Here is a 27,893-nt window from a genome sequence, read left to right on the forward strand (position 1 = left end):
CTGCAGGGAAGAAAAGAAATAGAAGAAAACAGTTCTTGAATGCTTTTGGACAGTGACTGAAATACCACTCGGCCCTCTGTTTGAGAAGAGCAGCCTCTGCTGCTGGATGCACACCGGCCCGGTCGTGTGCTTCAGAGGACTCACAGATGCCACTTGCACACTCAACGCTGGTCATGTACTATGAACACACACAAAGTGACCCTGAGTAACTGGGATCGGGTGAAACAGAAAAGGATGTTCAGAATTAGAAGACGTCAGATACACGCAAACAGGCATTTCTGAAGCTGCTGTGCCCTGGAGTCCCACTCCAGCCCCGGGTCTGCCCAAGGCTGGTGGCCACTGTCCAGGGCTTGTGGCCAACCCAGCACCTTGGACCTCTCCTGGTGTCCGGATGTGCCCTTAGCATGGACGACTGAGTGTGCCAGGGATGGGGACTCCTTCACATTTGGCCACTGCATGACTCACCTGACCCCTCTCTGGGGACATCACCCTAAACCAGCCTGAGCTCCTCCTGCCTGATGGGCTGCTATTGCCCAGAGGCTGAACAGCTGCAGGCACCTCTGAGCTGACCCAGAGCCAGCTGAGGAAAAAGACCCTGAAAGACTCCAGTGTGATCTCCCTCCCACCGCTCCTGCTCCCCTCCCTCTTCCCAAAACTACCAAATCCAGGTCTGGGACACAGATAATGGTGGTTCCTAACTGACCTTTGCCAGGAGGCTCAGAGGGATACGTACTGAAGTTGAAAGGCAAATGATTAATAAAGGACATTTGTATTTTTTTAAAAAACCCAACATTTTAAATATATCTCAGACTGCTAATGACTAGCAAGATTCAAAACAAAAACAGTCTATTATAATCAATTTTACTTTCGCAGGACACATCCTCAGAACACAAAGCAGCTGCCACCATCCCACCATCCCTGCCTGTGTCTGACCTCCACAGACGCAAGAAGTGGCAGACCTTTCATCCCATACCACAAGCCACACAGCAAATAAAACATTTTGAGGTTTTGTCTCAGGTTTCTTATGCTTTCACTAAACACTGTGGCAAAACACACTCTGCGACAGCTAACCTAGAAGCACCCTGACTCAAACCTCTTTTTTCTTTTTCTTTCACTTTTTGTGACATCTTCCTTTTCCTCTCTTATGTTTTTCTTTGAATTTGTTTTGCTTTTTATATGATTGCCTAAATAGAAGAATATTAGTAAATGTCAAGGGGTTTTTTTGTTGGATTTTTTCCCTGTCTTTTAAATATTTAATCTTTTCTCTACTTACAAATATTGATCTCTAGTTTACTCTCAAGGAAAACCTGATGGCATTCTTTGTAGTGAGATAAAACTGTACGCAAAACTAGTCACCATGTAGTTTATTTAACATACAGCAAACCTGCTATTTCAAATCGGTCTCCCTCCTAAAAAATCAGTTCAGTTTATTTTTTACTTATTTACAAATTATTACTATCTACAAATCATGTTAGTTAATTCATGGCCGTATTTAATGTAAGATAAGCATTTTGTGGGACTTTACAGTATTCAACTTTGCATTTGATTTTTAACCCACACAGTGTAAAATAAGAGTGTACAGAGCTTTTGGAAAATTCATATGCTGACATTGCAGCTATCCCAACACCATGAGAGTAACGCCAAAATAAAGCAACAGAAATGGCTCATGCATTAAAAAAGATGGGGCACACAGAAATCAGGGCGTATCAACGTAACATGAACAAAGTTATTTCTTCCTTACCAAATGTCTCACAAATAACATCAAGTCATCACAAATGCCATTACCACCATGGGGAAAAATTAAAACAAACTTCTATGTTGCCTTCCCTCCCTGCCTTTTGGTGGTTTTTTTTTTTTTTTTTTTTTTTTTTGTTTTTGTTTTTGTTTTTGTTTTTTTTTTTTTTTTAAGAGAAAGAAAAAAAACCAAAGGCAAAACCCAACCAACCCAAACCAGTTCTACTTTTGACACAGCATATAAACTTTTCAAGATGGAAAATAGAGCATGTGAAGATATGGAATGTATCTTTATGGGGCATGTATCTTTATGGGGACATTTAAGAATGTAAGTACATTTAAGTAATAAAAGGCGTGGAGCTAAAGCTCTGAATCCGCTGTGTGGATATGCATTCAAAAGTGGTGTCATTAGCTCAGTTTAGCTTAATCCTCCTTCATAATAATACGCTTTAAACTTTACACCTTAAGTTAATCCATCTTAAGTTCCCTGAGTGTCTCCTTACAGGCTTAATTTAATGCCCAGCTCACATTCTGCCTGACCTTTCCGCAGGCGCGACGCTGCGGGCAGACAGGGCGGCCGCAGCAGCCCATTCCCCCAGCTCTACCCGGTTTCCATCTGCTCCTGCAAAACCTCTTTGGCCATGGGTACCCTGCGTTAACTGGTTACCGAGTTGCTCCCCACATCCCCACTGCACCTGAACTGCTGCTCCTTTCCCCTCGTTTCCCCTGGGAGGAAGATGAGGTGGGTACCTCTGCTGGCAAAGCCCTCCAAGGCAGCTCACCTGCCTCGCTGGGAAGAGGAGTTTTGTTTCTGCTGTTGGGTTTCCTTCAATGAACCGCAGCAAACATGTTCCTAGTTGAGAGACTCCCTGCTGCTTTCCCTGAGTTCATCTTCTCTTTCTCCCCACTTGATCTGGGATCTCCCCCTAAGTCCATGCAATCTGTGCCCTCACCTCTCTCATCTCTGCTACCCTTATTCTCAAAGTGATTCCAGATCTCCTACCTTCCTTCCATGGGCACACTGCACAGAGACCAGCTCAGCCTGTTTCATCCTCCGCACCCACCCACGGAGAGCTGCACACACCGGTGGGAGAGTGGCAAACCAGCCCAGCTCCTCCTGCTCCCTGGAAGCAGTTGTTCTTTTACACAGGGACAAGCAACGAGGCAAATGGCTTGAGCACCCAGCCGAAACGGGACTGACATCCCAAATCACCGAGGGATGAGCCACCCAACTACAACAGAGATGCAGGATTTGAGCAGTCACATCTGTTTAAGACAAGGCATCCTAAATACCAAACCAGTCATATCTTTCATTAATACCCTTACATGACCTCCACAGAAACCAAACAGCCACATCAAAAATTGTGAAACTACAGGCACGCTGTACAGAAACAACTTGTTATGAATAAGTAACTTACAATTTATGAAGTCATCATAAAGTCTAGTATCATAAATCTCCTTCCCAAGGATGGAAACTGCAACTCAACTGACCGTAACCGAGGAGGAACCCATGCATCAAGGAATATTCACTCACAGGTGAAACTGGGCCCTAAACCAAGCCTGATATCGTGCTTTATTTACTTTCTCATGGATACTATTCAAATTCACAGCACAAGATGTCTTCCTAAACTAGACAGGGAAGCGAAGAAAGGGAAAGCTGTGGTGGGTGTTTCGAAGTTTTGTCAGTACCCAAGTGGCTTGCTGATAATCCCAGAAAAAACTGGGCAAAGGCATCCCCTTTCACAGCACCTCAGAGGAACAAACGTGCAGCTGACTTAGTCCCTTGGCCTCTGCAGCTCAGAAAAGATTCCGGAGAAAACCAAGCAACACTTGTAGCAAAAGTCTGATGTCAAAGATAATTCTTTGTGTGTCTTGATTTTATAGATTTTTCCTCTATATGAACTGTTTCCAATTTTATAACCAAGAGATTTTCCTTTGCTAGACTAAAACCTGTATCCATTTGAAGCCTCTCCATCACTTAGTTATTTCAGGGAAATTCAGAAAGCACATTACACTTTGATAAAACCAACACACAAACAAACAAAAAAATGCAACCCAAAAAGAAAACCTGCCGAAGGCCTGAAGGTCAAAACCTATTTGGAAGCCTCAGAAAGCAAGGTATACTTCCCACCATGCCAGAAGGGGTCAGTTTGAACCTGACAGAGAGGAGTGAAACATCATCAGATGCCTTCAGGCAAGCTAAGGACAAAGGGGAGGGAAAAGACCAGGAACACAGGATCACAAAGACCCTTGCTCATCTGCTCAAACCATCTAATCAAAAAAGCCCTTGGCCTGAATTACCTTATCTGCCTTTAGGAGGGGTTCACTTGCCTGGAAAAAGTTTTGAGGTTCTTGGGGAAAGAAAAAAACCCACCCTCACAATTACTGTAACAACACTTTTTCTTGAGGGAGTATTCTACTTCAACAGCTCCATCATGAAGGACAGTGGGAACAGAATGATGCCCCCTAGCACAAAACCAGACCTCTTCTTCCACGCAAAGGGGCAATAGCTGCACTACTTTGTGTGCAGCAGCACTGGGAAACACTGTGCATCATCCTGCTCAGTGGCCCGTACCCAGACACCTGTTTCCCATCTTGAAGCCATTATAAACACAACCAAAGTCAGCAGTACTGGAGAAGCATCATTAAGTTATTGCACTGATCAAAATGCAAGCCAAAATACATGCAGAATTCAGGCAAAATTCAATTATGACTTTTCATTCAGCACTTACTTCTTATTCAGCACTTTCTAATCTCTGCTCACTCTGCAAGCCACAGCAGAAAGAGACAAGAACATACACCCTTCAACACACTGCCTTCAACTTGTAAAGCTCTACAGCTATCTTCCAGGAAGGAAAAAAATACCTGTTGCCTTGTATCAGTGACAAATATGGGCACTCAATCTTGTTGAAATTAATGGCAGTTTTGTCACCAGTTTCTACTGGAGAGAAATATGGGTTGTGCCCATCTTCTCTTTAACTTGTCAGTAAGCCAGCAGAAATAAATACCCCATCTTTGGCTGCACCAGCGATGACCTCCTCCTGATAAGGCAGCAGATGCTCTCCTAAGCAGTAAGGGATAGAGAATTCAACTATTACCCTGCAGCTGGTTAAACTGCCATGGATAAACACAGGCTGGGAATTAGATGTTAGCCTAGATGAATTAGGGAAGTGTTAGCCTAGAGGTAGCATAAAGGTAGACGGCCACAGATGACCACCCTGCTGCATACACAAGCAATGGTGGATCCCAGCCAGGTTACAACATCACAGCCCCTGGCTGCCTGCTCTATCAAACTGCTGGAAAACACTGTCCTTGTACCAGGACCAGAAAAAACCCCAACCCAACCCAAAACCAAAGTGCCATTGCCTCAGCCCCCAGTGACTGTCTGACGACAGTGAGTCTTCAGCATACTCCTACATTCCCAGGCTGTTTGGGCTGATGCCACTGAAGTGCCTGATGCCCGTGTACAGGCTCCTTCACGCAGAAGCAGGCATGCCTCTTAAAGCAAAGCTTCAAGACCTGGCACCAAATGTCACCTCAGCTCCTGTTGCCCCCAAATCCCTCTGCCCTGTCCTACCTGACTTCAGCCACTACTGGCAGTCAGCACTTCTGCTCTACCTAGAAGGTGGAGAGAAAAAAACCACCTGTGCCCTATTAATCTGACACAGCAGTAAGGTCTTGGCACTACTTTCTACTTTGAAAGTAAGGAGGTTTTATGGCAAGATCCTCCTGCAGCATCAGGGAATTGGCTTGAAGGTCCTGGAGATGCCTCCTGCCACTGTGTTCCTACAGGAATCTGACATGCAACAGGAGAAAGCTGCCCCCTCCAAGAAAGCACAGTATGCAAAAAAGATTTCCTGCTCTAGAAGTTGCTGAAAGAGAAGTACTTCAGTAATTACTTCCCCCCACCAGCCTTGCTACAAGAACATGCAAACCTCCTGTTACCAAAGTAAAACATTTAACCCCACAAACTTCCCTCCAGGTGACTGGGATGCTGCAGACTGATGGGCGCACAGCTGGGAGCACTGGCACTACAGCAATAACCTTGATAGAAGAAGTTGCCAAGCCCAGGACAAAACAGCAGTTGGACTGAGAACTACCAATGCTGAACACTGATAATCAAACAAAGAAGATCATTTCAAATTCAAATACATTTACAGACATAGCTGATATTTTGTGGGCTTTTGCCACCCAGGCATATAAAATTGGTGATTTTTACACTGAACTTAAAGAACATCAGTTCTGAAAATTAGTTTTACGCCAAGAAAGTCCTCCCTGGTGATCCCAGAGAATACAATCCCAGGTAACTGATAGTAAGAAATTTAGAGCTGCTTTAATGTTTCAGCTAAGGGTCCTCCTGTTACATGGCTATTGACAAAGGAACTAGCAACAGCTCGTGGATAATGATTGCAAAGGAGAGTTTCAGCTCTCCATCAGTAACAGCGAACTTGTGCTAAAATCCAACTTAATAATCACCCAGTTACGTAACTGTAAAATCCCAAGCACATCAATAGCAAAAAACCCCCAAGTATCTGCTGAAATTAACAGTTAATTATGCAGTTAGTAGAATGCTGATACCAAATACTCTCTTTTGGTTTGCATTGGCATTCCAAAAGAGACAAATCACAGTTTAAATGAGAAAATATGTAATCATGCCTTTACCGAAATGCTTTTTCAATACCACATTCAATAATAAGTGATGATAATGTACACATGACAATAAATACTCTTCTGAAGTTAATCAGAGAAAGGTATCAACCACCAGAAAAGGTGGCCATTAGGTATCATTTCATACATTCACTATGCCAGGGCTCATTGTCACTTGCAGTGGTTCATCAGCAAAATTACTGCTATATTCCACATGCAGCAGCAATTCTCCTTTTGTGCCAACAATGCCTCAGAAATCAAGACTTTGCTCACGCTGTCATGCAAAGCCTGGCATTTTCTGGATGTCAGCTGAGGTTTGCCTTCCTCTCATACCAGTTTAGAAAAACTACTTCCTAATTTTTAGTTATATTTAACTCTATAGGGGAAGTAGCGAAAGGAAGCACCATGCATGTGAAAGGCATTTGGAGATTCCACCAAACAGCAGATCAAAGCAGCACCACGTTCAGACAGACACTTGAAAGGAAAAAACCTCCTTCTCTATCCTAGCCCTTCCTGCCAAGGAACTTGGAGAAGCGAAAAGACACCCTCCCAAAATGCTTGTGGATGTCCCACAGTCATGCTGAGCCAACACTAAGAGAGCATAATTATGCCAAGTTAAATGTATAATCACTGGGCAAGTCTTCATGCTAAAGTCATAAAAACTAACAGTCAAACCCTTTCAAACACATCACAAACTGGAAACGTGCCAGACCATCCACTGGGCCAACAGATGATCAAGATGAAAAAGACGTGTTTGAGAAACATCAGGCCACAGCAGAAAAGTTAAAATCTTTGCATCAGTGTTCTCCATAAAAGGAGTCCAGGAAGGCTCTGCATCAGTCTCCCTTTTCAGTAAGCAACTGTAAGAACTAGCTTCAGATTAAAGTGTGACTGGAAGAGGGCTTAGAAAGACCGGGGGGGGGGGGGGGGGGGGGGGCAGGAGAAGACGGGACAGGATGACGACGGACGGAGACGGACAACCCACGAAAAAACAGTAAAATGAATAGTAATAAATCACCAAGACCAGACGGCATTCATCCACGAGCTGTAAAGTAACTTAAATATGGAACTGCTGAACTACTAACTATACTGTTCAGCTTACTGGTTACACTGCCCTTATAAAAGGCATGGAAGGTGACAAACGTGACTGATTTCTCAAAGTGGGTCTGGGAATGGGGAGGGAGCACTCAAGAGACCAGAAGCTAGTAAGTCTCATTTCTGACCAAAACAATTGAAAGAGGAGCATTAACAGATAAATATACTATAAGGGAAGAAAGCCAGCGTAGCTTTTGCAGACAAGAGGTCGTGTTTCATGAATCTGTAAGCGTTCTGACGAGAGCACAAGGATGTTCTGGTTGATAGAGGCAACGTCTGTACGATGGAAACACTTCGCACGTGCCCGGTCTACCTGCATCCCACGGCCATATGGGGTGAGACCTAAGCAAACACCAGCCCTCTCCTCCTCCTCCCCTCTGCCTTGGTTTCCCCACCAAGGAAACTGGGGCACTCAGCTTGGGTACGGGCTCTAATACTGTCTGTCGGTGTGCCAGCATGGGTAATTACTGGTCTAGGACCTCCTCCACACTGAGCTTTGCATCAGGAGGTATGTGGGGATGCAATCATGGCAAAGTTGGATTTTCAAGCTATTAAAAAGATCTCCTGAAAGTTCTTAAAGAGAGCTTAGGGAGGAGGAGGGCTCTTCATGGATTATTAGCAGCTTAAAAATAGGAGACCAAGGGCAATAATAAATGGACATCTCTCAGAAGTAATGGAGGTTAGCAGGGAAGTCTCACAGAGCTCTGCACTTGGGCTTGGGCTGAAAACTGTACTCATACATCATCCGAAAAAAAATCAGACCTATGGAAGTGACAGAGCTTGCTGATGACTCCAGACAATGAAATCCAGGGCTGCCTGTGAAGAGCTTCTGAAAAACTTCGCAGTACTGTGTGGCTGGCTGACAAAACGGAAGGTGAAAATCACTAATTGCAAGACAATGCAGACAGTATAATCATCTTCAACCCTACATACAAAATAACTGACTCTAAATTAACAAATATCACACAACGAAGAGACTTAAGTGTAACTTGGAACACATTTTGGAGACTTCTGTCTTTCGAACATGCTCACTCATTGTCTGCTAATGGTCTAAAAAAGCAAAGAGTGAGACAAGATGAGTCAAGAGCAAACCAGAAATTGTTATTTTGCTACTGCATAAATCCACTGTGCTCTGAACATGGCATGTCAGTCCAGTCTCCTCCCAGAATTTTTAGAAGAGGCTAACAAAAGCACTGAGGGAGGGCATGAGGATGGCCATGGGTGGCAAACAACTGATACACAAGGGGAGATTAAATCCACTAGCTGATTCTTCAGCTGATAGAAGAAATTTTGGGACTTGATAGAGATCTGTAAGTGATAAATGGCATCCACAGGATGAAAAGGAATATATCCACTATTACTACAAACACAAGAATGAAGTGGCACTCCATTAAATTATCAGCTATCTGCTTTAGAAACATCTCCAACAAACAAATATGCATAATTAAATTGCAGAAGCGACTGCCACAGAACATTTTAGATGTCAAGATTATAAATGTATTGGAAAAGGTATTAGGCAAATTCACAGAAGAAAGATACAGAAGGGTTATTAAGCAGAACTGTCTGAATGCAATCTCCCGTTCAGAAAGCACCTAAATCACTGACTGCTGGAACAGGCAAATGAAAAAGTATCATTTTACCCTTGTCCTGATCTCTTGCTTTCTTTTCAACTGCCCAGTTTTAAAGGATGAAAAACTATGCTAGATGGACCTTTCTCCTGACAGTGTTCACATTCTTACAGATCTCCTAAAAACTACTTTGTCTCTTCTTTTCCTGTACAGTTTCAGTTTCAACTAAAACACCCTAGAAATTAAAGAAGTGTTTTCAAAGGCATTAAAAGGCAAAGCCTTTAGAAATATATGCAAAGAAGTCAAATTATTGCTTTGCCCGGCCACTGACCTGTTTACAAAAATGCGAAGTAAGACTTGGAAAATCTAATGGAAGCATATTATATTTATTACGTACAGGTATGACAGTAATTCTTCAAAATTTCCTTCTGTGCCTGCACTGTTTTAGGGTTGGTATCTAACAGAATCCTTCCATATACTTTTCTAGATGGGAACTGAGATGCACTTTATGAAAAAGTAAATAACAGTAACAATGTATCTTAGAAATTTACTGATAAAGACATCCACTTCTCATTGCGCTGACAGTTTAGATTGTATGCATGCAGTACTCCCCTACAAAATAATATATGTAAGCAAAAATCAAGCAGGGAGGAATATCAAGGAGTGCCTGCTGACCTTTTAACAAGATCAGTGACCACACACTTGATTTATTAGCAAAGAATGAACCCCAACAACTCCTATCAACAATCATTGTGGCAATACAAAGATGAAAATGTACCTACATTTAGACACTACAGGATTAACAGATTGAAAAAGAAACCAAAGGGTTAACAGGCATCATCCTGAAAAATGTAAATGGGGAAAAAGTAATCTTGTAAACAATAAAAGAAGTTACTTACTGGCTTTATCACCACTTACAGATGATCTAAGTAATCATCCTCCCGCCCCGAGGTATATAAGGTTAAAAAAAAATAAATCTGCTGTTCTTAAAGATTCAGCTTATTTTATCACGTTTATCTTCCTGCTGTTACCATAGAAATCAGAATACCAGGAAGACTTACAGGCTTCAGCACCAAAAGGGCACAGAGTCAGATGTATCCTTGCACTGGCTTATGCACCAAATCCTAATGGCCCCAGCTTCTACAAGTATGAGAGGATATTAGGAACGTAATGCAAAGACAACGAACATGGTATTTACTAATAAAATACACATAATCAATAAATGCAGATTTTAAATAAAATCTTAGCTATTCAACTGAGCTATGTCTTGATTAATTTTATTTTACAACTTTCCTCAATGTTACAAAATCCTCTGTCCATTCACATCCCATGACATTATTAGCACAGAAACATCACAGAAATCCCCACGTACTGAAGCTGTTTCCCCTGCCTCTCTCTACCTCGTTTGCTCTACATCAACTTTCTCATTTGAAAAATGCATTCTCTATTTTTCCTCTATTGCTAATATCAACCTCTGACTGCTTTTACATTTTGTAACTTCACACTTGGGGCAACTGCCAATGACACAGCATGAAAGATCCTGTCAATACTACATTTTTATTTCACTGAAGTTTGTCTTCCACTTTAAAGGAAGGATTTATATTACTTTGCAGTTATATTGTTAATTTGTTAAACTACATTACATACATAGTATTATTGGGTAACTTAAAAATATCTGCAGTTGATGATTGAATTTTATAATGAAAAAAACATCCATACTGCACTACAAACTAGAAAAGTGGCCAGTAGTGTCATAATTGCCCCAAATGGCAATAATGAAAGGACAGCCACTTCTTAGTTCAAAATCCATAGCCTGAAGCTTTGCCTTATTAGTCAAAAGCATCAACCAATATGTCAATTGGTATATTCTGCTCTTAATGTTTTCTCCGTAATATTCAGTAAACTGCAGCCTCCACTGAAATATTTTTACCGTAAAGACTGAGCTGTATATGAAGTAATACAGTAACTTCAGAGATGGAAAAAAGACGTTGCCAATTGAAATGCTTGAGAAAACTGGCCCTAGTTTTACATTAGGTTTTTCAAGTTCACTTTAATAATTCTGGGTACCTCACACAATATATAGTGCTGTTTTTATCAGGCAAACTCTCAAGTCTTTGACTAGAGTAAAAATCTCTGAAAAAACCCAATGACAGGAGAAAGTACAACGGCCAAGAAATTCAGAACCTGCACATTTATGTACCTATGATTTATTCTTTATGCTGCAGATGCTGCCAGGAGGATCTGGGGAACTACAGGCCGGTCAGTCTGACCTCAATGCCAGGGAAGGTTACAGAGCAGATCATCCTGAACACCATCACATGGCAAGTACAGGACAACCAGGTGATCAGGCCCAGCCAGGTGTTTATGAAAGACAGGTTCTGCTTGACTAACCTGATCTCTTTCTATGACAAGGTGACCTGCTTAGTGGATGAGGGAAAGGCTGTGGATGTTGCCTACCTAGACTAAAGCACTTGACACCATCTCCCACAGCATCTCCTGGGGAAACCGGCTGCTCGCGGCCTGTAGGTGTGCGCTCCGGGCTGGGTAAAAGGCTGGCTGGCTGGCCGAGCCCAAAGGGGGGTGGGGAATGGAGCCACATCCAGCTGGCGGCCGGGCACACGTGGTGTTCCCCAGGGCTCAGCGCTGGGGCCGGTCTCGGTTCGTGTCTCTGTCTGTGATCTGGGCGAGGGGATCGAGTGCCCCCTCAGCGAGTCTGCAGCCAACACCCGGCTGGGCAGGGGTGCTGATCTGCTGGAGGGCAGGAGGCTCTGCAGAGGGGTCTGGGCAGGCTGGATCCGTGGGCCCAGGCCACTTGTATGAGGTTCCACAGGGCCGAGTGCCGGGTCCTGCCCTGGGGTCACACCGGCCCCACGCAGCGCTCCAGGCTGGGGCAGAGCGGCTGGGAAGTGCCTGGGGGGAAAGGGCCTGGGGGTGCCGGTGGGCAGCCGGCTGGGCAGGAGCCAGCACCGTGCCCAGGTGGCCAGGAGGGCCAGCAGCATCCCGGCTTGTGTCAGCAACAGCGTGGCCAGCGGGACCAGGGCAGTGACCGTCCCCCTGCACTGGGCACTGCTGAGGCCGCCCCTGGAATCCTGTGTTCAGGTTTGGGCCCCTCGCTGCAGGAGGGACACTGAGGGGCTGGAGCGTGTCCAGAGACGGGCAGCGGGGCTGGGGAAGGGGCTGGGGCACAAGTGTTGTGAGGGGCGGCTGAGGGAGCCGGGGTGTTCAGCCTGGAGACAAGGAGGCTCAGGGGGGGCTTATCGCTCTCTGCGACTGCCTGACAGGAGGCTGTAGGCGGGTGGGGGTCGGTCTCTTCTCCCAAGTAACAAGTGACAGGACAAGAAGAAACAGCCTCAAGCTTCACCAGAGGAGGTTGAGATTGGATATTAGACAAAATTTCTTCACCGAAAGGGTTGTCAAACATTGGAACAGGCTGCCCAGGGATGCGGTTGAGTCACCGTCCCTGGAGGTATTTAAAAGGCACGTAGGTGCAGCACTTAGGGACATGGTTTAGTGGTGGACTTGGCAGTGCTGGGTTAACAGTTGGACCTGATGATCTTAAAGGTCTTTTCCAGCCTAAATGATTCTATGGTTCTATGACAAACCAAGAAAAATCAACGAGGCAAGGAAATACACAGCATGTTAATCATTTGGTGCATCTGCAAAATACTGTTGAAATACTGATGCTGTACTTTAATGTAATAAAGTTCCTCAACATGGTCTCTCAGCATTACTGAACTCTTTCAATATCCCACATCATTGCTATTTTACAGCTAGGTAAGTCTGGAACGGTAAATAATTTGGATAATTTTCCTAAAAATAGTACACAATTTTGAAATTTGAGTCTCTTCATAAGTCCCCAAGGATTTAGAAGTCTACACAGGGACCATGTAAAACCTAAAATTAAAAGAAAAATTTAGATCTGCAGGGGAACCCCAGCATCAGGGTGTCCCTTTGGTTTCTTTACACCAGCAGAAACCAACATGTGCCAAAAAGGCTTGACTTAATATTTGCCAGCAATGCCATCAGCTGGGGGTTTGCCCTATGGAGAGATGAAAAACTACCATCCCTCATCCTTAAAGGAAGGGATGGATAAGTAGGACAGACTGTCGTGAGGGATGCAGTTTCTGGCCTCCAGCTGGGAGGAGGATATGTGCTGGGTGTACAAGCCATGGCCCTGAAGACAGACCATGTCCCACCACTCCCACTGGTTTCCCATGTCAGGGGAGCAAGGATCCCTGTCTGCACCATGTCTTGGCTCCTGCCGGGTTTCTGTTGGCAATGCTGCACTCATAAATGCTTTCTATCCCTTCCTGAGTCTCTGAAAGGTTGCCAGCTGATGCCCTCACTTAATTGTATGGGTGGAAGCAGATACCTGGGAAGTTGCCACCACTAGCCAGCAGGACAGCAACTGCCTGAGCCTGTTGCAGAAATGTGAGCAAGGAGCATTCCTTGCCTTCCTCTGGGACTCAGGCATCTGACTTCTGCACTGCAAACACAAACTCCCACTATTGAAAGATTCAGATTATCACATCTCTCCTAGGTCCTAAACTGCCACGTCACCTCTTATAAAAAATGTTGGGGACTCTTCCTTCTAAAGGACACAGCCAGAGAGAGAGTCATTTTAGCTATTAGTTCAATGATTCATTCACCTAGTAAAGGAGAGACCAAGAAAATTTGTAACTAACTTCCCTACCTTCCAGGACCACATCTTAAAAATCAAGTTTTAGGCTATTCCCTGTAGCAAACAGCTCATTTTGCACAGTTTCAGACAGAATCCCTGAAAATAAGCTGGCATTAGAGAACACTGTATTTTGCTACTTCCCTTGCTTTGTTCTTGCACCCATTCCAAGCAGCACCACTCAGTCTCCTGCTTTCAATTGTGTATAATTTTACCAATTTAATGCTCTGGACTTACATTGTCCATACATATGCCTGCCTCAGGTTGAATTAGATTAGAAAATTTCAGCTAAAGTCTTTGGTGAAGTCTTAAGAGAAATTTTCTCTCTTCCTCAATTTAAATAACAGCCATTTTTTTTCTGTGGGGTTTCTGTTACTTTGCAGTAGGAACCTGAAATGTCTCAGAGCCTACGTCTTGAATCAGGGATAGTATTTTGCCATGTTTTAAGAAAATCTTCCCTGTTAATATGTCTCTTGTTCTCCCAAATCCCTAGATCCATTCAAGGTAAGGCTTCCTTGCCAGCAACAAATGAAGCAAAAATCCAACAGTCTCTCACTACATAATCCTGTATCATCCCAACAATTCATCTAACCTGATCGATACAAAAAGGAAGGAATCACACTGGAAAAATATTATGGGATAACAATAACTTTAAGGTTTGGTTATGGATACAGTCTTCAAAGCACGTACCCAAACAGCTCAAACTATGATTTCACAAACCACCTCAATTTTGGAGTTTTCCAACTTCTTGGATTTGAGCTTGCAGCCTTAAGAACATTATTGCAACATCTTTTCAGTGTTATTACATATGCAACAGTCATCCTTTAAAAGTGTTTACCTGCAACAGGAATTATGTGGTGTCACATACAAGACGGTCTTTTAAAAGATTTACTGTGGATTAAAACTAAAGCAATATATACAGAGTATTAGTTTTGATTACAACTACTACGCTACAAAAGAAATGGATTAAAAAAATCCACACATACAGTAACTTACACAAACACAATATAAAATACACTGGTCTATTTTATGTCTCTTTTCAGGCTGTTTTCAGGTATTTCTGTAACCGGCTGGGCAGCCATTTTCTTATCCACCAGTTCATATCTTCACATTTACTTAAGCCAAATTAAAGCAATGGAATATATGCATGATCCATAAAGACAAACAGTACACTTAATTAGATACGTAGCATGAATAAATGTAGGTGAACAAATATTTCCAGCCTTCCATAAGCCTAACAGGAAATCAAACCACGTATTAGTAGGGAGGCATTTCACACTGTATTTATACAATCAAAGGTACATTTAACGGCTATTAACAACAGAGACCCTCATTTGTTATTCACCTTGTTTACAGGCCTTCAGAATAAGAAAGAAAACAAGATCATGTATCATGGCCTTCCAGAAACATAACAACTTCCTTTTATTCACAGCAGTTAAGAGTAAACGGAAAATTCATTTAATGTAAAACAAAGCAAGAAAATTTTGCTAATGCCAACCTCTACTTTCACTACTTTAAAACCATTCGTTGAAGAAAATGCTGAACCCTCTGGGCACCAGGGTCCTTCCTCATTACTTCTTACAGAGAGATGGGAAATGACCTCTTCAGAAACAATACAAAGAAATATCAAGAAAATCTTGGACAGCTGGTAACAGGAACATAACTCTCTCAAGCCAGCAGAAGGAAAAGTCATTTTAAAGCACCTCCCTAAGACCTGCATGTCTTAGGACTCCATATTTAGGACTAATACATGTTCTAAAATGCCAAGGGTAGTAAAACACTCCAAAAAGTTGCACCTAGTGAACCTTAGGGAGGTTTGATAAACCGCATGGCACAGAAATGAAGGCCCATGTTTATAACTACACACCGCATTTCCAAGTCCATGGTACTCAGAAAGTAAAGGTAAGACTAGCCTTCAGTAATTCCAGATCAATAATTCAAAGGAATGTATTTTCAAAAACAGGGATATAAACTGTTTTGTGCTTATCTGAATGCTTTCTACACTGAACTGTACTGGCTGACTTGTAGAATTCCAGTAATTCACCTCTGATCTTACGTCAAAATTGGGAAAAGCACTGCATCTCTTGAACTTGGAATCACAAAGTAATGTAGCTTTGGAGGGACCTCTGGAGGTCTTAAGTCACCCCCCCCTGCTCGCAGCAGGGGTGATGTCGAAGTTGAAGCAGGCTGCTCGGGCTTTGCCTAGTCAAGGCTTGGACACCTTCAGAGACTCCAGGGTCTCTCCGGGTACATGCTCTGCTATTTCACCATCTCCTTATGACATTTCTTCTCCTGATCCCCAGGAGGCAGTTTGTTGTTCTAGTATTGTGATTGCAGCCTCTCATCCTCCCACTGCGCATCTCCATTAAGAGTCTGACTCCACCTTTTCTGCAACTCATCAGGAAACTGAAGGCTGCAGTTAGATCCCCTCTGCACCCAGCACGGTATTCCCCTGCGTGCACAAGCCCAGCTCCCTTGCTGTCCCAGAGAGTCCCTGACCACCTTAGACAACCTCTACAGGGCTCTCTGCAGTTTCTCAAAAAATTTCCTGTGCCGAGGAGCCCCAAACTCAGACTTCAAATGTAGTCTCACAACTACCACCCTGGGCGGGAATGTGAGAAACTGGGAACAAATGTCTCCCACGATTCCAATCAAGTATGAAACACAAGCGAAGTGAGAAACCCCCTTTCATTCCAGAGATGTGTCCATCACTGTTCTGAAATAAGCACTGAACTCCTACCCATTTACCTCCAAGGAAATCGCTTGCCTTGATTAGCTACTTCAAAAGCCCCTGTTCCGCATCTCACAGCTCAACACAGCTTGTATTAATTCATTTTTCTTCTCTTTAGAAACACCTGCCTTCTGCTACCTTTGATAGCTCTACAATGAGTACTTTGTTAAATATGTAGATGACCAGACCCCCATATTACTTACGTATTTGATTTTGTATGTAATTATTTCCTACTCCATGACACTGCACTCCTTTTCCCAACCAGATTCCAGCTCAACCTCAGTATAATTCTGCAGGCACCTACCTTCAAGGCTTGCAGCATAAAAATCACAAAATGATCTCAACTTCTGGAAGCTGCTTCTAGCTACTGTATCAAGAATGCTAGCAATGCACATACACTTTTATTTGCAAGTGGGATTGATTTCCCGGTCCAATAAATTTTGACCCCTCGACTGACTTTCTTCAGATGAGGGGAAGCTGCTTCTCTGTTTGAGCTTTTAGTCTGCATTTCCCCAGGAGAACTAAACTCTTCAAAGTTCACATTTTCACTTAGCTTTAGCTACAGATACTTTTTCTGCGATGATCCTCTGATGTCCAAGTCACAGTGGAGGTGTTTTTGACAAGAAAATGGCTGACACTACATTTTCAACCAGTGAATCACCAATTCCTCCTCTTAGGTAAAAAAAAACCACAACACCCCCCCCCCCCCCCCCCCCCCCCCAACCAAACAATTCTACTTTGATATTGCTCACTGCTTTGGAACCAATCTCATATGCATTAATTATTTAGGAATTCCTAAATCAAAGAAAGACTATTAAGATGGACAGTGAAAAAGCATCTTCTCCAAGAAAAACATTTCAGAATGCTTCAGGAGACTAAGTGGTTATTTTTTGTTCATTCTTTTCCTGTTTTTGTTTTTCTTCAAGAGCATCCATATCCTATTGATTATGTCTCATTTTTTACCTCTAGAAAAAACACGCTAAACCTTCTGGGACAAGCATATCATGTGACCCCAGCTTGACTACCTGTGTATTTGCTTAAATTTTGACTTTACTGTCTCAGAATAAACACTAGGCAAATGGAACAGAAATTAAATTACACTCATCAAAAGCAAAGCACTAAAACACAAACTTAAAATATGAAGGAACACACATACTCAGAAGAAATAGTTCCTTGGTTGATCCTTCTTTTCATCTGAATGCATCATAAAAGAAGTTATGTTTCATTACTGAAAAAACATTTTGGCTTCTTTCATGGTTGCAAAGAAGGGTAATTAAGACTGTCAAGAAAACACATTGAACAGCTGTATATTGTTCACAAAGGCACCATTATATGACTGCTCTGAAAAAAACTGGCAATTTAAACATTCACATTTCCTAGAAGTTGGGTATTTTTCCCAGCTCCAGTAGATACCAAAAAATGGTTTTTTCTATAAGTCTTGGTCAAGTATTAGCCAAATTTCAAACCAGCAGAATGGTCCTAGTTTGAGAACACATCCACATACATAAGGAGAAGTGGATGGCACTACCAAAGCCTCGCCAATTGAAAACAAGAATTTAAGCTACTTTTTAAGCTGGAATTAGCTGAAATTTTCTTAGACTGCAGGTATGCCTAAAAACCAAAGACACAGTAATCCTTCCAGCCTGAACTGAAAAGGACCATTAAAGAATACTTACTCATCGAAGATCAGGTCTGGAGCAAAATAGAGGAACTGACTGTTTGTATGTTTGTATGATCTCCAACTCAAGGCAAACGATGACAGACACATCCATGAATACTGAATTAAAGTAATTTGGTCCTCGAGAGGCAAGTTTCTAAATCCTAGAGATCAAACCAGAAAATAATGATGAACTACACTGTGCTCTACAAGGGTTGGTCAAACCAGTGCTGAATATATTGCTCATTATTTTTCTAGTATTAATGAACAACGCTCCCACAAAGTATATTTCTGAAAAAACAAAACCATAATTTTTCATTCCAGTGACAAAACATGTTTTCTTCTAAAGAGGCTATTATTCAGAATGAAAGCTTTTAAAATATTGATCACACACATACAAAACAAACATTAAATAAATCAAAAAAGCCAATGATCTTCTCTCAGATGTTCATCTCACACTCCCCTGTGAAGGTTTTCAACACGGCCCACAGATTAAACATGCAATTTGTCAAGCAAATAGTTCATTAAGCTAAAATAAAGAGTGAGGAGAAATTTCACCAAATGCCTTGTGGTCGTACCTGGAAGTATCTTTGCCCACTTCACCACCTGAATCATCTGCTTGCCGGCCAAGCGGTTTAAGGTGGAAAGCAGGTACTCTGCTGTGTCTGGCTTCGAACTGTCATACCCTGCATACACAATCTCCGGTTCAATGCTTTCAAGGATCTTAACAGGAGAGGGTGTAAGTGCTGGTGAGATAGCAGACATGTGAGGGACAAGTGCTGTGTTTACAGAGGGCTCAGTCATGGGCGCGATGTACGTCGTCCCTTCCTCGGGGCTCTGGGGTGGTGGCTGCTGTCGCTGCTGTGGCTGCTCCTCGTGCATCCCTTTCAATTTCCCCAACTTTTTGGACTTCCGGGCTGTGAAGATGAGCAGCACAAGAACTGAGTTAGTACAGAAAGCCAGTGTAACCCTGGCTTTACAGAAAACGGAAGCAGAAATATCATCTCAAAGTTCTCAAGTGAAATAGATGCAGGACCTTAAGAAATTGCAGCATCATTACTCTGCAAAGAGGACCAGAAGACACATATAAGCTTATACTTATAGCTCTACTGGCTATTTTCGTAAGTGACACAACGTCCAGTATCTGTCTCCATACAGACCTGCGTAAAACATCCTAGTTACTGTGGTTGGTGCCGATTAAACATTTTAGAATTTTGTAGTTTTGTAGCTTAAATGAATCACTTATCACCTACAATGCAATTCACATTCTCCATTTCATTTGGTGACCAAAAGAAATCTCCCTGGCAATGCCTAAATTAGCACACCCGGAGCCCTCCTAAGCTTTTGCAGCCTACTACCCACCCTGGCTGCGACTCAACTTGAAGAAATACAGTCAATCAATTTTGAACAGCCTAAGCTAGTCAAATCCCTTTGCTTTTGCCGCTTTGATACTTCCCATAAGAGTTATGTCCCCTTCTCTTGAGTAGTTCTGAAGTAACACTAAAATATTTACCCAGTTAAAGAAAAAAATACCAAGTCTTCTGTAACACCTTTCTCACTACCATCAACATTTCTCTTATTATCTGACTTCCCTTTTCTTTTTTTCTTCAGTGCTACCCTCCCTCCTTTTCTTTACTAAGTTACTTAGAAGACAGCAACGCTAGTGCGCCTCCACTCTTTGCAGAGATGCCAGCCATTCTCTGTGGGCTGTCTTCCCAACTTTGCCATGTGAAGCACAGATATGGAAGCAGGCACAAACCCCTGCTCACACCCCAGCAAAATGATCTCATAATGTGAGGAAAGAATGGGAAATAAAAAGCAAGATAATTAAGTTACAAAAACACACATAAGAAAGCCAAACCAAAAGCCCGTCACCCCACTTTTAGTGACAGGAAAACCTAACTAAAATAATTTTTAAAAACAGTAAATAATGAACTAATTTATATGTTTGCAGCTCTTTCAGAGTAGCTTCTCTCAGATATAGTCTTTCTTATCTATCTGTACACAGCTAAAATCCTTGTCTTGAATTTTATTCTCCTGTTTCGTGATTATTGCAACAACCCTTTTACCGGCATCAGTAATTACGAGTCTATCTCTCTCCTACTTAGAATACTACTGCAAACACCATTCTTAGTCCGTGTCCTGTCCCAAGTCTATCTCCTCAAGGGTTTTCCCCTGTCATCAATTACCCACCCCACGCCCCGCCCCCCCCACCTTTCCTTAAATATAGTGCCTTTTCTGCAGTTTCAGGATCCTTTCTGGCCCGTCTCGATCTCAGCCCTCTTCCCTTCTCCATTATTGCAACGTTCATTTCCACTGTAGCTCAGCACGCCATGCCACTGCCTCCTGGGAAGTTTTCAACACGTGCTCTATGTGCTGTTTCCCACTCCTCTTACCATGGGTGCAGAAAACTCCCCACAAAGATCCACAGAACTACCTCATTACTCTTCTAAAAACTCCTTAAACCACACGTTTTAAGAAAACCCTCCTCAACGGCAGAGCTGCTGCTGCCCTGAGACCGCTGCTGACAATAGCAGCCATTAGTGTTTTACTGCTTCCTTGAAATTGGGGCTGCCTGCCCAGAGCCGGCGGCTGCGCCTGAGCTCAGTGCCTGTGAGGCAGGATACTGACACCCAGGGTCCAGGACAATGCACGCCCAAGCGCAACAATAGCCTGTTGTTTTCAACACTTCCTTGCTGGGACAGTACCTTGAACTCTGAGGAGCTGGCTCATCCCAAGATCCAAAAGAAAAGCTTATTTGTTAGGGTAAACATGGGACATTGCTATAGAAAACAGGGATGTTACCGTTCAGACGCAAGATCTTAAAGGCGCCAAGCCAAACAGCTGCACCTTGACTATCATCTTCCAAACCTGAATACAACTCATTACTACTGCCACATGGATCGCACCAAGCCGTTAAGCGCAAAATCCAAACACCAGTTTGGTGGTGTTTCCATCACACAATGAAAGAAGGATCTTCCTGGCTGATTCCAGCATTAACATCACTCAGGAGATCTACAAACAACTTCAGAGATCCTTCTGTAATTTGCACCACTTTTCCTTCAGAGAGCTGGAAACCATTTCATTAATTCACCTGCAGCATGTATGTCTGCTTTCAACAATTTCTTAATTTCTCTATGCCTGCAAACATCAGAACAAGTCAGGTGGGTTGATTTTTTTAGTAAAAGGGTTAGATATTCAAATAAAAATGTGCCAGATCTAATAAAATTTAGTTTCAAGTTCTACTGTTCAACTATCCACATATACTTAAAAACTTCCTAATTACCTGAAGTATTAGCACAGATTACACAGGGAAACACCGGAATCGCTGTGATTTGAGGTTATAAGGAAAACACGAGAAAAGTATCTGTCAGGAAAGGTTTCACCGCAGCTGATTCTGTCTCAAGAGACAGGACAGACTAGAAGACCCTTATAAAAGTCCCTTCCAACCCTATTTCTTACTTTTCTATTACAAAACTCTTAAAAAACTCATTCAAACAATGAAGCACAACTGAAGGTTTTTTCATTCTCCGGTGCATCAAGTTACACCGATGCAGACATCCATTCTTCCAGATGTAATTTCCGTTCCTAGTACCCAGAAAGCCATTTTACAAAGGAGCAGCTGATCAGACATTTTGTTAAAGAAGCTTTTTCCTCACTCTGCAGAATAAAATGGAGGGAGTTACAGGCAAAGCAGACAACACCGATAAATTTAATTCTGAAAAGTAAGTGAAAATGCTGCTGTTACCCGTTTGGTGCAGTCACATCTACATGACGATGTCCTAGTGAAATCACTGTGAGCATTAAATATAGTTAGCATTTATCTTAGAAAGGCAAAGCTGAACTTATACATTTTTCAAGAAAATAAATCCCAAAAGCAAAGCAAGGATGGCCAAGTTCAGCAGAATAACTGATGATGAATTAACAGAGCTACTGGCCACTGAAGAGTTTAAAAATAAGCCTGAAAGAGTGGATAAAGATTAGTGTTTGCTGTTATTATTCATTAAGTTTTATCAGGCACTATTTTTTTTCCTGTTATCAAAGTAGGAGTAAAAATGAAGAACTTCACATATCTTTCATGTCTGCAGAGGCAAAACCCCAAGCATTCACACCATAAGCACACCACAATAAGAAATGTATTGGTTTACCTACTCCACCAAGTATCTAGCAACACAGATAACTGATTACATATTTATTAAGACATAATTTTGTATCTTCCTTTTTCTATGAGTTTTTCATTAAAAGAAAAAAGAAATAACATTCTTCCATGTATAATACTGGCATAAAAATGTGTTTTAGTTTCATTTTCTTCCATTATAATGCCTTTAAAATGAAGCTGAGAAAAACATTACTGCTTGACAGTCATGTTTACAGTGAAGAAAACTGTATTTTTCATTGGGCTTCATGCCAGTGCTGTAGCTCAACTGGTTTGGTAACTCCCACAGAAACCAACAACTAAAGATTAAACACAAACTCTGAGCAGTATGCACTCCGATCCGGTCTTTTGAAGCTGCGTTTCACATTTGCTCTCTAACTGCAATACCAACCATAAAACCAACAAAGCCACCTCTGAATCTGCGGGTAAAAGCCATGTTCATCAGGACGGCCGCACGGAAACAGCCAAGAAGCAGCAGGCTCTCCACGCAGACCAAGGGGTGGGGCGTGCACGGGGCGTTTCACGTCGCAAAGCTGAAGTCTGAAGCCTGTTTGGGGTTGGGACAAGACTTGTATCCAAATGGCTGCACGGCCAGTGACTGCATATTATCTCTAATTGCAGGACTTCTTGCCCCTCCCCTGTTAAGCGTTATTGCAGCCAGGTTATTGTATTATAATCCTTGTATTTTTAAATCACCTGAGATAGTAAGAGTTGAAGAAAAAGAAACAATGGTGAAAGCCACACTGCAGATATACCTGAGGTTAACACCTCAAATATCTGACATGACTTTCGTTGAGTAAGTATTTTACAAGGTCTTGTATGTTGCAATAAAAATAATTAAAAATAAGGTGAAGCATCTGAAAAGGCATATAAAGTTGGACTTTAAAAAGGCACATCCAGCAGACCTCCTCTGTAGCTCTAACAATAAATTACAGTATAACAGAGGAATAAACAAGCTACAAGTCTGACCACAAAGAGCAGTCCCCATTCCTCTGGAAGCAACAGGCACAGTTTTACCCAGACTTAGTATGAGCAGGCCTGCGTCCAACATTTCAAAGAAAAACCTGCCAATTCTGCAAAACCACGCGTTATTCCACATGCTTGGAAGACCTAAACAAAAGGAGCCCATGGACACCAATGCCAGCCCCACCTGCCTAGAAAGGGATGGTGGCATTGCTGCAGAGACACTTAAGGAAGGCTGAGATGCCGTATCAAAAGCAGTTTAGCACAGCCTTGAGCACCATTAAGACTGTACTGTTAAGCACTGTAAAGCAAATCAGGATCTTTCCCCCGCTTACCACAGCCTCAGCCTTATGATCTAGCAGAAAGACAGGACTCAATCATTTGAAAACAGCTGTTGGCAGGAGACTGGAGTGAATTCAGATGTGGACAACTGGTTCTTTAGTACTGGCCCTTCATCTCTAACACTCCTGTCACAAAGCTGAAACGGGGAGGCCTGTGATTTCAGGATTGGGAGTTTTTGTGCTACCTGGAAAACAGAATAAGCTTCTGGTCATCTGCAACACTGAATGCTACTTTAGGTCAAATATCAGGATATTAACTGGATGTGACCCTATCGTACATTGTCTTCTGAGTAAGGTGAACATCAGCTACAAATCTATGGCATTCCCAATTTTTAAAGGTTAACTTTGAAGTTTTAGGGTAGTTACCAGGCAAGTAAACTACTATACACCCTTTTAAAAAATACCATAGCAAACTTACACATTCTATACAAGTTGGGTCTAGAGGGAGCTAACCTATACTCCTTTTGTCCCCAGGGGATATACACAAATTAAGTTATAGACTCTACACAGCCACGCACCTAATAAGTATTTTTCATAGGCTCAAAAATAATAATTTTCATCATCATTATTGTTAAAAAAATGGGATCCAAAAAATGCCAAAGTGCTATCAACAGTAGGTAAAAGAACACATAAATATTATGATTTCACTCAGGAGTGTTATAACAGAGTAATATCTTGTTTGCAGAATTGTATCCATGCTCAAATTTAGCAAATGAGCTAAAATGCTCTGCAAATTCATGCTAGCATCCAGTGCTCTAAAGCGAAATCTGAAGTTTAGAAAATGATCTATAGTTCTAGGCAGAGTGAATTACAAGACTTGCAATGGTAATCCCCTAGAATCAGGTGGTTTTGTTTTTTTTTAAAAAAAGATGATAGTCACAGCTTGTCTTGCTACCTATCAAAAACCAATTATTATTTGCATAGCTAAAGACATGATACAGATGACTATGGGCTTTATTTATCTCCAAGGTAAAACGCTGCCAGAGCCAGCACCAAACTGATCCTGACCCAACTGATCTTTATTCTATCCATGTTGCAGAACAATTTTGAATCAGTAAGTGATTACCAAAAGCACATTATAGGAACATATGCTACCTGTAGCGTAAAGCAGAGAACATCAGCAGAAGGAAAAGGAAACCAGAACGGACACAGCACAGAACACAGAAAGAGATGGAGGTTTAAAAAAAGAGGTAAAGGAGAAGAGAAAGTGGCAATATGAGTAAATATATGTAAAAGACAAAGGGAGAAAAAAAATCATAATATGCACATCTAACAGGGTATAATTTGGGATTATTTCAAAGTACGTACAGTACTACCAGTGATCTAGGCAGTCTGAGGGCAGACAATACACTGCAAAACAAAAGCACTCCAACCAGCTTTACCTGCGCCGGCTCTGTACACCATGCCAGTGTACACCTGCATTTCAAGCACGTGAGCTGGTCCATCCAGGTCCCAACCTCACTACTTGAGCTCTGCGCCAGAGCTACAAACACCACTTCCTTCCCAACCTCAGCAGCTCTCTGCTTTCTGCCCTCCGCCCCACGCCAAATGCTTGAGGGCTTTCCTGCACACCCCTCTGCTGCTGCCTGCCTCTCCTCTCCAAAAGCAACCTATGGCACCTTGCTGCACCAGAGTCACCAAAGGCTCAAGCTGTCCATGCTCTCCTCGGTGCAGCCGTAACAGCCTTTGGGTAGACTCTCCTCTGAGCTCTTACCAAGCATACACACCTGGTTGCTTGATTCCACCTTGGTACAGATAAACGCTCCATCAAAATGCCACTTTTTCTTCCTCTGAATCTTTTCATCACGTTTGCCTGGTGCCTTTGCCTCACTTACTTCAGTGAGCTGACATCTGTTCTCATTAGCTATTTTACTGCTACCACAAATAGTGTTTCCCTTCCCCAAATCTGTTGTATCTTGACATACATGAAAATTGTGAGCTTGGTACAGACATTTTTTCACATAAGTGTCTAGCACAATGGGTATGAGATTTTGCTGAGAAATTTCTAGATAATAATACAGACATTATATATATATATATAATATATATATATACACATACACATGCAAATGCATGGAATAAAGTGAAAAGCAGTAACGCAAACAAGATCTTATAGCATCATCCCATTCCCTCTACAAAGTGCATTCAGGGATGCACTCTCTATTCTTAAGGGAACAAAGAAGGGAATAACCAAGATGAGATGCTAAAGCTTCCATAAATGAACGACCCGCTTTGAGAAGTGAACTACTGCTTTTCAGGCAGAGTTGTGGTAGCTAAAGAACCTCTAAATGTGAGCCTGAGTGTTACCCCATGCATAAGAGGAAGGGCCAGGCACAGATCTGGGAGACACACAGACAAGCGGATGAGTCACTGGTTTGACAAGACAGACCAAGGGAAGGAAGCAAATGAAAAGCACAGGGACAGGTTGTACAGGGCATGTAAAAGGAGAGTGCAAGATTACTTTATCATGTAAGACACACCACCAGAAGGACTTTACTATTGCAAAGTAGTGGCCTTCCAAGGGTGAATTCTGCAGTGGCATTTGGTATATGCTGAAGGGACCAAGTAGTTTGTCTAAATATACACAGAAAGGAAGACTGCAGCTGGTGAGGAAGAAAGTAAAGGTCCTGCTTTCACACAGCAAAATAAATTTTAAAATCTGTTTCTGACAACTGTGACCTAGAGGAGATAGAAAGTGACAAAAAAATGGTATCACTTGCTGTGAGCCTGAGGAATCAGTACAGTTTAATTAACAAAGCAATGAAAAGCTCCTAATTTCTTATCCTCCACCAGCAGAAGCAAGCTTTTACTGGAGAATAAGCTCCAAGCCAGTGATTGAATTCAGTAGAATGAAACGGTAGGCATGACTGAAATAATGACAGTTTGGCACTGCCAAAATCATTCACAACTGCTTACTAATTAATAGGTAACACTTTAATCTGACAGGATTGGACAGCTTAAAGACAAGGAATAAACACGCATGAAGTCTGATCTATGGGTATGTCACGTTTTATTTGCCTTCGCTCAGACCCTGCAAAGATCTTAGCACATCCATAAATGTAACTCTTGTTCTTGGTTCACATTCATTTTTTATATTTATACCAAAAAGGGAGACACAGCACACATGAAAGAAAGGGCTTCGAATGCATGTTTTACCTATATAATTGTACACTATTTTTATTGTGTTCATGTAAACATATTTTGGTTCTTTATTCTAGTTGGATTTAAGCTACTAATAACACTCACTGTAACAAGGTAAATATTTCCTGCTTATTACTTTGCTTACTTATACAACAATTTCTGAAGTGTTTGCATTTTGTTTTGTTTGGAACAGATTTTAATATACTATGCAGTGCAATGCTGCTCCAGCACGGCACTATAAAGGACAGAAACAATATATGTGAACGCAGTTTATCTTCTTGCTTTGAGCAGGATCAACTATACTTTGCCCAACCCAGTATGTTATTTATCTCCAATAAAGGGAATTCTGAAATATCCCTCATCTTCCTCCAACACCTAACCACTGAGTTTTTCCCCAATATCTCCAATGTCACATCATTTTTTCTTGCAGTAAAGTTGATTTCTCTTCATCATTCCCCCAGTGGCCATAAAGAAAAACTTATCATTCCTATCCCCTCTTTCACACTACTTTTTGTATTGAAAGGCTGGTATCGTGGCCGCCTTAATACATTTCTCTCTTCTACACTAAAATAAATCGAGTTTCTTCAGCTGTTCCTTACAGATTTATGTTTCTTTCTAAGCTTATTATCCTTGTTCTTCCTTGGGCAGTCTCTAGCCTGTATACACCTTTCTTCAGGCACACAATATGAAATTTCAGGAAGGAAGATTCAGTTTAGATGTTAAGGAAAGCTTTATAAATGTAAAGGTCTGTGAAAAACTAGAATAGGTAATCAAGGGACAGAGCAGAGACTTCCACACTGGAGATTGTCAAGAAGAGAGATGTATCTATCAGGAAGGACACAGACACCACTAATCCTACCAACCACCAAAGGAACATAGATGACAATTTCATAAGCTTGTCCCATCTCCACCACCCTGACCAGCAGTGTTGAAAACCAGACACAACCATCAGGCCCGCACTTGCCAGCTCTGACAAGAACATAATAATGCCCAAGTATCAAACCACTCTTTCCTAGTTTTGCAACAATTTTACATCGCTGACTCTGTATTTAACATACAATCATCATGCAACCATGCTTCTTCACTGCAGCCTCTATAAACAGCTGCTCTCAGGTATTTTGCTCTCGTACACTTCAACTTGCACTTCTAACCCTCTGCACTTTACCAAAAATGCCATCGGGT

The 27,893-nt window shown here is 42.1% G+C and overlaps 1 protein-coding gene across 3 annotated transcripts in view; it reads right to left on the minus strand.

Annotated features, from left to right (window-relative positions):
- The window catches only part of NR3C2 (nuclear receptor subfamily 3 group C member 2), a 214,141-nt gene that overhangs the window by 19,852 nt on the left and 166,396 nt on the right, over positions 1 to 27,893 (minus strand). For all 3 annotated transcript variants that reach the window (XM_040582401.1, XM_040582394.1, XM_040582405.1), the window contains 2 exons: positions 18,689 to 19,027; positions 18,130 to 18,274 (listed from right to left, as the gene is read on the minus strand). In XM_040582401.1, coding sequence (XP_040438335.1) covers positions 18,130 to 18,274; positions 18,689 to 19,027 — 484 coding nt within the window. The remainder of the gene's footprint in view (positions 1 to 18,129; positions 18,275 to 18,688; positions 19,028 to 27,893) is intronic.

This window comes from Falco naumanni, chromosome 1 (assembly GCF_017639655.2).
Source record: "Falco naumanni isolate bFalNau1 chromosome 1, bFalNau1.pat, whole genome shotgun sequence".
NCBI lineage: Eukaryota > Metazoa > Chordata > Aves > Falconiformes > Falconidae > Falco > Falco naumanni.